Below are 11301 nucleotides of genomic sequence, written 5' to 3' on the forward strand. Positions count from 1 at the left end.
TCGAAAGTGCACTGGGAGCCAGTGTAGGGAGGCCAAAATTGGCGTAATGTGCTCCCTCTTTCGAGTTCCAGTCAAAAGGCGAGCGGCAGCATTTTGAACAAGCTGGAGACGAGCCAATGAAGCTCGTGCGACCAGAGTAGAGTGCGTTACAGTAATCCAGCCTAGATGTAATAAAGGCATGGATTACTGTTTCAAAATGCTCCCGCTCGAGAATGGGCTTCACCTTTGCCAGCTTCCTTAGGTGAAAGAAGCTGGACTTAACCACCGCGCCTCTAGGGGGTGTTGTGGATAATGAAGAGGATTTCCAAAGTCTACAGAGTGATTTAGGCCATTTGGAAGAATGGGCTGAAAGATGGCAGATGGAGTTTAATGCTGATAAATGTGAGGTGCTACACCTTGGCAGGACAAATCAAAATAGGACGTACATGGTAAATGGTAGGGAATTGAAGAATACAGTTGAACAGAGGGATCTGGGAATAACCGTGCATAGTTCCTTGAAGGTGGAATCTCATATAGATAGGGTGGTAAAGAAAGCTTTTGGTATGCTAGCCTTTATAAATCAGAGCATTGAGTATAGAAGCTGGGATGTAATGTTAAAATTGTACAAGGCATTGGTGAGACCAAATCTGGAGTATGGTGTACAATTCTGGTCGCCCAATTATAGGAAGGATGTCAACAAAATAGAGAGAGTACAGAGGAGATTTACTAGAATGTTGCCTAGGTTTCAACAACTAAGTTACAGAGAAAGGTTGAATAAGTTAGGTCTTTATTCTCTGGAGCGCAGAAGGTTAAGGGGGGACTTGATAGAGGTCTTTAAAATGATGAGAGGGATAGACAGAGTTGATGTGGATCAGCTTTTCCCTTTGAGAATAGGGAAGATTCAAACAAGAGGACATGACTTCAGAATTAAGGGACAGAAGTTTAAGGGTAACATGAGGGGGAACTTCTTTACTCAGAGAGTGGTAGTGGTGTGGAATGAGCTTACAGTGGAAGTGGTGGAGGCAGGTTCGTTGGTATCATTTAAAAATAAATTGGATAGGCATATGGATGAGAAGGGAATGGAGGGTTATGGTATGAGTGCAGGCAGGTGGGACTAAGGGAAAAAAGTTGTTCGGCACAGACTTGTAGGGCCGAGATGGCCTGTTTCCGTGCTGTAATTGTTATATGGTTAAAAGACTTGAGACTGAGGCGGAGGTTCACCTTCCAGCAGGACAACGACCCTAAACATACAGCCAGAGCTACAATGGTATGGTTTAGATCAAAGCATATTCATGTGTTAGAATGGCCCAGTCAAAGTCCAGACCTAAATCCAATTGAGAATCTCTGACAAGACTTGAAAATTGCTGTTCACAGACGCTCTCCATCCAATCTGACTGAGCTTGAGCTATTTTGCAAAGAAGAATGGGCAAAAATTTCAGTCTCTAGATGTGCAAAGCTGGTAGAGACATACCCCAAAAGACTTGCAGCTGTAATTGCAGCGAAAGGTGGTTCTACAAAGTATTGACTCAGGGGGGCTGAATACTTTTGCACGCCACACTTTTCAGTTTTTTATTTGTAAAAAAATTGAAAACCAGGTATCATTTTCCTTCCACTTCACAATTATGCACCACTTTGTGTTGGTCTATCACATAAAATCCCAATAAAATACATTTACGTTTGTGGTTGTAACGTGACAAAATGTGGAAAAGTTCAAGCGGTATGAAAACTTTTGCAAGCCAGTGTAGATATGCCTCACATCAAGTCCTGTATGAGCTGCGTTTCATTATCTCAGGAAATGCAAAAAGCTATGACACATTTATTTGTTCCTAACGGCCCCTGTCTCTAGTCTCGACTACATCAACCCCTTACTCGTTCTCTTTTCACCATCCACCGACCTGTTTCTTGCCTCCTGAGTTTGGCTGATTGCATTCATCCCAATAACTCCATCACATCTCTCCCTTGACATAATCACTACGGTCTAATTTAAATTTACGCGAGTAGCCCACTCCATGCTTACATCAATCTTTGTGTCTACGTGAGTCCAAATATACGACTCTGCCTTAGACGTTAGTTCCCTGCCACACCATTAAGAGGCCTTTAATCAACGTACACTTGTCGTTTGGAAGATCTCCCCATAGTTACTTGCTTGTGAATTCCATCCTTTTAATAACCCTCTAAAAGCCATTTTCTTTGACCTTCCCGTTGTCTTTGGCCATCTCACCATTCATGAATTCCCATCCTTTATCTGTCTCCCGCTCTCCATGCACAGTTCATTTTGTTTTCAACAAGGTAAATTATACAAGCAGTCGTTGTCACTTTAATAAGTAATCACAAGTTTACATAAAATGCTAAACTTTTATAACTGCAGTACCGTTTTATTTTACTCTCAACGTGATGGATTTAGTTCCGACTAACTTTCGCGGAGTTTGTCCAGTTAATGGCAGTGCCGAGCATGAGTGTTTGCTGGCAATAACACCAAATTGTATTCACGTCATCGCTAACAGTTGCAAGGAGATTGAAGAAGAAAAACGGCCACTATAAATTTCTTCCATGTTTACATTACATTTTAAATGTGGCTTGTATTGTAGAACGGGTTCCTTACATTGACATAATAGTCTCGTTGCTGTTTGAATTTAAAGTATTGAAATATCTATTTAACCACTGTGGCAGGTTTAAAAAAGAAAGCAGGCTGATCTGTACATTGCAATGTTAAAAGGTTTGTTCTGTGCAGCATGTCGAAGCAGTGCGGGACTCTTTCCTGGCACGCATTGAATATTCTCTCCCTAGCCTCCTCCTCCCCCCACCCCGTTTCTCTCACTCACTGACTCTAATGAATTTGAGCCCAGAACCAATCGGCAGAGACCGGATGCAATATATCCTCTGGGACAACAAATGCTCTATTCGATCCCATGCAGATGACGCCATTTACCCATCAGCTACCACTGGAAAACTTAATAGCAACTCGAGCAAATCTGTTTCTTTAAAGCACTTTGCAAACTTCATATCTGTCGGGAGGTTCGTGTGGCGGCGGAGGGGCAGCGGCGTTGCAAGCGTTTGCAAGGGGAAGGGCCACTTGTGAATGAGACCAAGCGCCTGATTTCCTTCTGCAAAGTTCCAACATTGACATTTTTTTTCCATAGCTGCGTGTGTGCGCGCGTCCGCCCTCGTGTCTGTTTCTTGCTGGCTTCATTCAGAAAAAGAGGAAGAATTTTTTTTCAACACTCACTCCCAACAACTCCTGCAACAACTCCCACCCCTCCCCAAAAAAAATCTAGACCCGGACGACTGGCTATCGATCAGCTGCTGTTGTGATCGTCGATCGCACAGACTCCTGTGCCTTGTACTCTCTTGCCCCACTCCCTCCCCAGTCACCAACCTTCCTCACCCCCTCCACCCCCAACCCATTCTCGTCTCCGCTGGATGCTTTTAACAGATAGCCCCGGCTGATCTCCGCCACAATTTGGATCCGCAACCGATTTCTTTTTTTGTGCGTGTGGAGCTTTCGGCTCTGAGCTGTACACATACAGCGAGAGAGGAGAGAGAGACCGAGCAGCGCTGCGGCCACGGTGAGTTTAAAAAGGTACTTGAAACTTGCATGAAGAAACTGCTTCAGGCTGGAGGGGCACTGTTAAAAGACTTCGGTAAACTTTTAAAAGCCACGTAAAGATGAATTGAAGGTTAAATGGTTCATGTTACTTTCAAAGGGCATTGGGTGAATTTCACTAAGAATTGGGAACACTTCAAAAAAAAAAGTAATGAGCTTGTTGGATCAGGAAACTTGCTTTAAAAGTTGATGTCTTAGAAAGTAACATGAATCTCAACGCATACACTCATAGAGCAACATGTTGCACCGTGGAAAGGAATTGTTAATTGTATTCAGCGATCGTTAACTTGTAAAGAGAATAAACAGAATATAATGTCTAAACCCCAGTTCCGCGCCATTGTATTGGATGGTTTAGGGGGCGTACAGTCGGGAAAAGTTAGGAAGGGATTTTTCCCCTCATGATTTGGAAAACATTGCTGCATTTTCTTGACGTGTGTTAACGTTGAAATCTGAGCGCTTGCCGTAAGGTATAGACCAGGGGAATAATGTATTGAAAATGTCGACAGCATAGGCAATTGGGATTCAGTTTGCACCATGGGTTCTAGTTTCTTTAAAACGAAACATTTTGTTGGGACGAAGTGTACAGAGAAAGTGGGGAGTTCAGGCACTCGCAGTTGCCACAAGCAAGTTGACACCACAGCATTTAAAACAGGGGCCTATTATGATGTATGGGAAGGTCGAGGATGTATTTTCTTTGAATGTTAATAAACACAAATCTGGTTTCGGAAGCGGTTTTGACCTGCGATTCCTCGTCCTGTGCTGGGACCGAGGACGTCGTTTTAGTCCAGTCATCCCGGCCTCCGCCAGATTATTCGCCCCTGACCCACCACCCAGGCGTCCTCGGTGTCTACTCTTTCCTTGTCCCCTCTACGCACCCCCCCCCCCCCCTCTTTGCCCCATCTGCTCCTCGTCCCTCACTCGCCCCTCGATATTCCTTGTGCACCTATGTCCCTCCTTGCAAAGGAAGCGTCTGCCCCCTCTCTTTGCTCCACCCCGCGTTTATACCCCCGCTTCCCACCCGTGTCCGAAACAGGGTCTTGGGAATGCAGCTTCCCCACTTCAATTGGAGCTGGTACTGGCTCCAATTCTCCCCCCACCCCCTCTCCATTAACCAACCCCTTATCCGGTTGCGTGTTTGCAAAAGGAGCGGGTGCTGCTCAAACTTTCCACGTGTTTGATGTTATTTATTATGAAGAGGAAAAGGGAAGGAAGTCAGACTGAACCAAAAAAAAGGTCGTTTCGACTTCTATTGCATAAAATGTTGCCTGGAGTCTCAAGGAGAGAGTGAGCTGCCAGAAGCAGATCGTAATCCATTTACAGTCACCTCTCTGCACTAGCTGCATATATCACTGTTTTTTAATTATTATTTTCTTGATCTTAGACTAGCGTTCAAAGCCTCACCAACAATATGCATTATATTCTGGGTTCGAGCATAATGCCAGATTTTGATGGAACATGTGCGTGATTAGAATACATTAAATGGAGATGTTCACCAATTAAATGTCCCGTCACCATTAGACTTATAAGGTCGACAAAAGTGCTGGAGAAACTCAGTGTATGGGGCAGCATCTATGGAGCGAAGGTAATAGGCAACGTTTCGGGCCGAAACCCTTCTTCAGACCATTAAACATATCTCCTCTTTGCCAGCCCTTTAAAATGAACTTTTTGCGGAGTGTTGGCACTTCGAATGTTTTCACAGAGAACCCACAACTTTCAGAAAGCATTTCACTATAGCCAAGTTTTCAGACCAGTTATCTGAAAATATAGTCCGTGCCCCTTACCTAACATTGAACCTCGCAGCTTTATAGTAATGGGTCAAAAAATTCAGTGACCTAAGATTCCTCACCTGTATTTCTGATACCCCCAATTAACGTTTTTAATTTGTTGTGTTAACTTGCCCCTTTTAATATAATTTTGCTACTTAGTGGTAGTTGAGTTCTGTCTTGTTTTTATTATATTCATCAAAGTGTTATGATTCACTTAGAGTTTAATCATAACATGTAGGTTCATTGATTAGCTACTTTGATAGAACCTCGAAACAGATATGGTAACCAGCATCAATTTAGCTAGTATTTATTTCAAAACAAATTAACTCAGAACAGAATGGACAGAAACAGTGTGTTTTGGCAGTTGCATTTGGTATCAATATATATATATATATTCAACCTCCCTATTTTGTTTAATATACTGGAGTTATAAAAGGATTTAATTTTTGGATTCCCTGTCGGATGTTATTCGTTACCTGTTTTGGGAGGTGCTCTTTCTCCTTTTTATCTTCCTTCCAATCAGCATGCACTGCAAATTGTGTGTATATGGGGGGGGGGGGGGTTATACAAATTGTGTAGTATATTCATATATGGGCTTGTATTCACTGGAATTTAGAAGGATGAGAGGAGATCTCATAGAAACGTATAGAATTTCTAAAGTATTGGACAGGCTAGATGCAGGAAAAATGTTCCCGATGTTGGGGCTCCAGAACCAGGGGTCACAATTTAAGAATAAGGGAAAGGCCATTTAGGACTGAGATGAGGAAAAACTTTTTCACCCAGAGAGTTGTGAATCTGTGGAATTCTCTGCCACAGAAGGCAGTGGAGGTCAATTCACTGGATGTTTTCAAGAGGGTTAGATTTTGCTCTTATGGCTAAAGGGATCAATGCATATGGGGGAAAAAGCTGGAACTGGGTACTGATTTTCGATGATCAGCCATGATCATATTGAATGGCGGTGCTGGCTTGAAGGGTCAAATGGCCTACTCCTGCATCTATTTTTCTATGTTTCTATATAAATCGTAGTAGTGCCAGTTAGGCAAAGAATGGTCAGACATTTTCATCAGGCAGGAGCCCCTTAACAAGACCAAGCATTTTAGAATTTCTGGGGAGGTGCGGAGAATGCTTACATTTTTTTCCACGGCTGCTCGTTTATATTTAGTGATTGCTAAGACGAGATCTTTGCAAACCACCTTGGGTTATTGTGCTTCCCAGCCCAGGTTGCACCCTTTTTGACAGGGATGTTGTGCTTGCTGTGGTACTCTCAAGGTCCTGCTCAAGATGTTGTGCATTAATTAGCTCTGGTAGTGTTCCAGACTGCATATTGGAATTGCATTAAGTCTGAAATACATTTTGATCAATTCTTTTTCAGAGTGAAGAGCTAAGCTTTTGTAGCACCTCAAACTGGGAATCATCCACTAAAATATCTACTACAGGCTTCCCAACCAACTATCAAAGCGAAAACCCACATGAAAGTACACATGGCACAAGAAGATGGTGCCTTTAAGCGCAGTTTTTTCATGCTTAATCCTCAAAAGCATACCATTATTTAAATAGGCAACGTTTCGGGCTTTGGGTTTCGACCCAAAACGTTGCCTATTTCCTTCGCTCCATAGATGCTGCCTCACCCACTGAGTTTCTCCAGCATTTCTGTCTACCTTCGATTTTCCAGCATCTGCAGTTCCTTCTTAACCATTATTTAAATAACCCATTGAAACTTCTAACAATGTCTGGAGACTTAGAACGTTTGTAATAATCTTTAGAACTAGAAAGCAACACTTTTGTTTTGGGCTTTTGCTCTCTCTTTGTACTGAATATCCATGATTTTCATAAACATAGACTTAGTCAATCCAGTAAGTATGGATGGTGGGGGGGGGGGGGGGGGAAGGGAAGGGGGGTGATAGGTGGTGATAGTGGCATGGAATCGTGAAATTGCTGAAAGGAAAATTACACAATATTGGTGCCAGTCCAAACTATTTGTTGGGGTCTGCTGTAGGTAAGGGCTAAAATTCCAAGCACCTATTGGAGATACAAGGGACTACAGATGTTGGAAACCAGGGCAAAAACAGCTGGAGGAACTCAGCAGGTCAAGCAGCACCTGTGGGGAAAGGAATTGTTGACGTTTTCGGAGGAGATGCAGGGTCTCGACTTGAAACATTTCCTTCTTCTACAGATGTTGCTCAACCCTCTGAGTTTGCCAGCAGTTCCTTTTTAGCACTTATTGTAATCTTGGTGTTCCAATAACATGGATTTAAAAAAAAACTTGTTCTGTTGCTTTTGTAAAAAGTCCTGACTATTTTTCCATGAAATGCTGAAGTTCTTCTCTGATTTCTTACAGGACTTCAGATGTGTTCTAAGCCTGCTGGAGTGATCACTCTTCATTGTACGGATGGATACGCGAACTCAAAATGGCAGTGGTTCCCCAGCCCTGCTACAGTTGCTGCGTGACAGCGGAAGGCAACACATGGAACCTGACCCCAGGGGTGTACAGGCGCAGCAGGTTCAGGTGTTGTCACTTGATCAGATCCGAATTATAAGAGCCACTAATGAGTACACGGAGGGACCAAGTGTTGCCCCGAGGCCAGGGAGCATGTCTGTGTACCGACCATCTTCTCAACATAAAAATGAAAGGATGTCTGGATTAAATAACAACCAAGACCATCAGCGGCTTAACAGCCGTAGTCAACACCACCATGTGCATTCTTCATTGAGGGCGCCTTTAATTCGTTCAACAAGCACTGTGAGTACAGGTTCTCGGAGTAGCACAAGGACAAGTACAAGTAGTACATCGTCTGACCAGCGGCTTTTGGGACCTTCCTCATCACCAACTAGCCATGCCCCTGATCGGATAATTAGGGTGCAACCTAAACCGGAATTTAAATCTGATGAACTGAAACCTCAAGGGAAAGAAGAATTGGGCAAGCACATCTACCGATGTGAAGACTGTGGGAAATGTAAGTGTGAGGAATGCACTTATCCAAGGACTCTACCTTCCTGCTGGTTCTGCGAGAAGCGGTGTCTCTGCTCGGCACAGAATGTGGTGGAGTATGGGACCTGCGTCTGCTTTGTAAAGTGTGTCTTTTACCACTGCTCAAACTATGACGAAGAAGACAGCTGTGCAGATAATCCGTGCTCCTGCAGTCAGTCACATTGCTGTGCCCGGTGGTCAGCCATGGGCCTTATGTCTCTCTTAATGCCCTGCCTGTGGTGTTACCTGCCTGCCAAGGGCTGCCTTAAGTTGTGCCAGGGGTGCTACGATAAGGTTAACCGTCCTGGGTGCCGTTGCAAAAATTCAAACACTGTTTGTTGCAAGGTTCCTAGCTTACCTCCTCGGAATCTTGAGAAGCCCTCCTAGCCGCAAAGGAGAGGGTACTATTTCTGAGCTACCCTTTCATACTTTCCTTCTGTCCTTTGGTAGTCTTGAGTGGAAGAAAGCATTTACAGTACTAGCATTGAGCACAATGCTGGATACCTTTTTTATCTGAATGCCTTAAAAGGAGTAAACCACATAATCTACAGCCATTAAGATGACCCTTGTTTGTTAAAAGAAAAAAGGTATCTCCCATTGTTCTTGTGCTCATGTTCTAGTTGACCAGCTCAACATGCCTTATATATTCTGTGTGTAGTAATAGCACTGCAATTTTCTGGTATTTATGGGGACTTTTATGGTTTACAGTGATACCACTGTTGACCATTTACTCCATCTCGCTTAACCGACACGGACGAGGATAAAAATAATCCAATCAGCTAGATCAAGCAGGATGATGCACAATATGCATTGTATTTGAGGCAACATAAGCTAAAGCTAAAGGTAATGCAATGACACTCCTGGTCTTTCTGTATTGTATGTGAATACTTCTTGCAGAATATGTAAATTGGCAAATTGCTCCTTTTTGCTGCCAGAGTTAATTTGTTATATTTTTGTATATACAATAATATTAAGACTGTGAAAATTGTGCCATATAAATGGCAGATTTACAAAATATTATACTAATATGTTGTACATTCAGCCAAATGTGAATCAGTCGATCATTACGTTTAGGCTATGCTTCACCTTACAAAATTCACCATTATGTCACTCTTGATATCCCTGACATCATGTATATTGTACAGTTACCATAAATTCGGTCTTTATTTTCTAATTTTTCAACATATTGTTTAGTGTAAAGAATATTTATTTGAAGTTTTATTATTTTATAAAATATTTATTTTAAAAGGCATCTTACAAATTCACCCATTAAAAAAAAAACGATGGGAACATCATGGTTACTGAAAATGAGGGTGATGCAAATCAGATGCATATGTTCACTATAAAATAGAAAATATATTAACGTTTTGAAATCAAACTGTGTACTATTTTGTCCTTTCTGTTCTTTTCACTCCCGTTTACAAGAGGAACATGTAGGTAAACCTCTTTGGTTTAAACCAGTATCCGCAGTTCCTTTCTGTACATGTTGCTAAACATGTTGGTTGAATCCATTCGCCAATCATCAGTCAGATAAGTGGTGTAATCTCTTGGTTATCAAGCATACTTTCACATTTGACAACCATTGGGGGAAAAGGCTTTTTAAGTGTTTCCTTATATACTTTCTATATCATATATGTGCCCCCTTCGTGTTAGGGCTTGGTTATTTGAAATACGGTATACAGTTTTATAAAACACCTTCACATCCGTTCGTTGCTATGGTGCTGGAGGCTTTGTGGCAAACTTAGTGAATCCTGCAAGATAGATAATACATATTAAGAGCAATATTGTAGGAAACTCGTGGTACTGACACTGTAAACCCCAACGTCGAGTTTTGCCTTTTGCTTTCCGACCCACCTTTTCCCAAACACCTACTTTTAATATTCACATCATTTTTTGTGATTCTTAGTGCAAAGGTTATAAAAGCAGCAGCAACCTTGTCAATATCTTATCAAGTGACTATTATTAGTGAGGCAAGGAACAGGAAGTTTCAGTGACTTCCTATGACTATGGTGGCACATTAGACGTAACCAAAACTAGTCCACAGGGTGAAGTGTCCTTTACAGCTGGAGCTGGAGTCTGTGTAAAATACTTGAATTGACCATTTTTTCTTATGATCTGTAGATCAGAGACCCTGGGCCTCAGTGCTGCCTTAATGGAATCAAGAATCAGACCCTGGTCTATTCAACTGGGCGTTACTGTGTGGCAATAGTTGATTCAATTATGAGAGAGGAAAAAAATATTTTACTTTTACATATAGTTGTGGCTATATATCTTTTGCATGAAATGTTTCAACATCACCCAAGTTTAAATGCTTCATTATTCCAATCATTTTGTTTGAAATTAAAACAGATATTTTAAATAATATATAGCCTACAAATCAGGGCCAATGATAAGAAATGATAACAAAATCTGTTTTTGACAAACTTTAAATTCCTATTAGTTGTTGCATGTGTGATATAGCCAATAAATTGTGGCTTGTGTAGATATTTTTCATGTCATACCTCCAGCCATGATATATTGTCTAAATAAGTTAAATAAAATCTTGAGTTTTTTTTATTTTTGTTGTTATAATAAGTCCAGTCATATTTTGAGCTTTACTACAGTTTGTCTTTGTTGCTAGTCTAGGAACCATACTATCATAATTGAAGTCTTAGTTGAAGTTAAAGCTGTTAGCAAAGTGGGAATACTTTGAAAACTTTTTGTCTACTTTCTTCAAACTTGAATGATTTGATTTTGATTCTCCAGAGCTCATGTCTGGGTGTTGGACTGTGTAAACTGCCGAAAGTGTTGATGAAATGTTTGTAACACGTCTGTTCCAGGCAGCTATCATTGCTCCTGTACAGGTAATCAATATTTTGTCCTCGCGTCACTGTTAAAAACTAGCATTCTGCTGATTGTTGAGCTCCAGGACATATGGTCTATATTTCAGGATGATAATGAAAGGGGGTGTAGAATTGGCCCACAGAGTAATTAGGACAAAGCTA

The 11301-nt window shown here is 41.7% G+C and overlaps 1 protein-coding gene across 2 annotated transcripts; it reads left to right on the top strand.

The window, feature by feature from the left end:
* Nucleotides 1-2862: 2862 nt before the first annotated feature.
* spry2 (sprouty RTK signaling antagonist 2) lies at nt 2863-10659 on the top strand. 2 transcript variants are annotated; one of them, XM_033022936.1, is made up of 2 exons: nt 2863-3559; nt 7688-10659. In XM_033022936.1, exon 2 carries the CDS (start codon nt 7739-7741, stop codon nt 8702-8704), a length of 966 nt encoding a protein of 321 aa, XP_032878827.1. In that variant the 5' UTR covers nt 2863-3559; nt 7688-7738; the 3' UTR covers nt 8705-10659. The 2 variants fall into 2 exon arrangements, with proteins under 2 accessions (XP_032878827.1, XP_032878826.1); XM_033022935.1 differs by having other exon boundaries at nt 2864-3545.
* The last annotated feature ends 642 nt before the right edge of the window (nt 10660-11301 follow it).

Source organism: Amblyraja radiata, chromosome 6 (assembly GCF_010909765.2).
Source record: "Amblyraja radiata isolate CabotCenter1 chromosome 6, sAmbRad1.1.pri, whole genome shotgun sequence".
Taxonomy (NCBI): Eukaryota; Metazoa; Chordata; class Chondrichthyes; order Rajiformes; family Rajidae; genus Amblyraja; species Amblyraja radiata.

Excerpts from the sequence above, each read along its gene's own strand:
- spry2 (XM_033022936.1), top strand. The coding sequence starts at position 7,739 with ATGGATACGCGAACTCAAAATGGCAGTGGTTCCCCAGCCCTGCTACAG.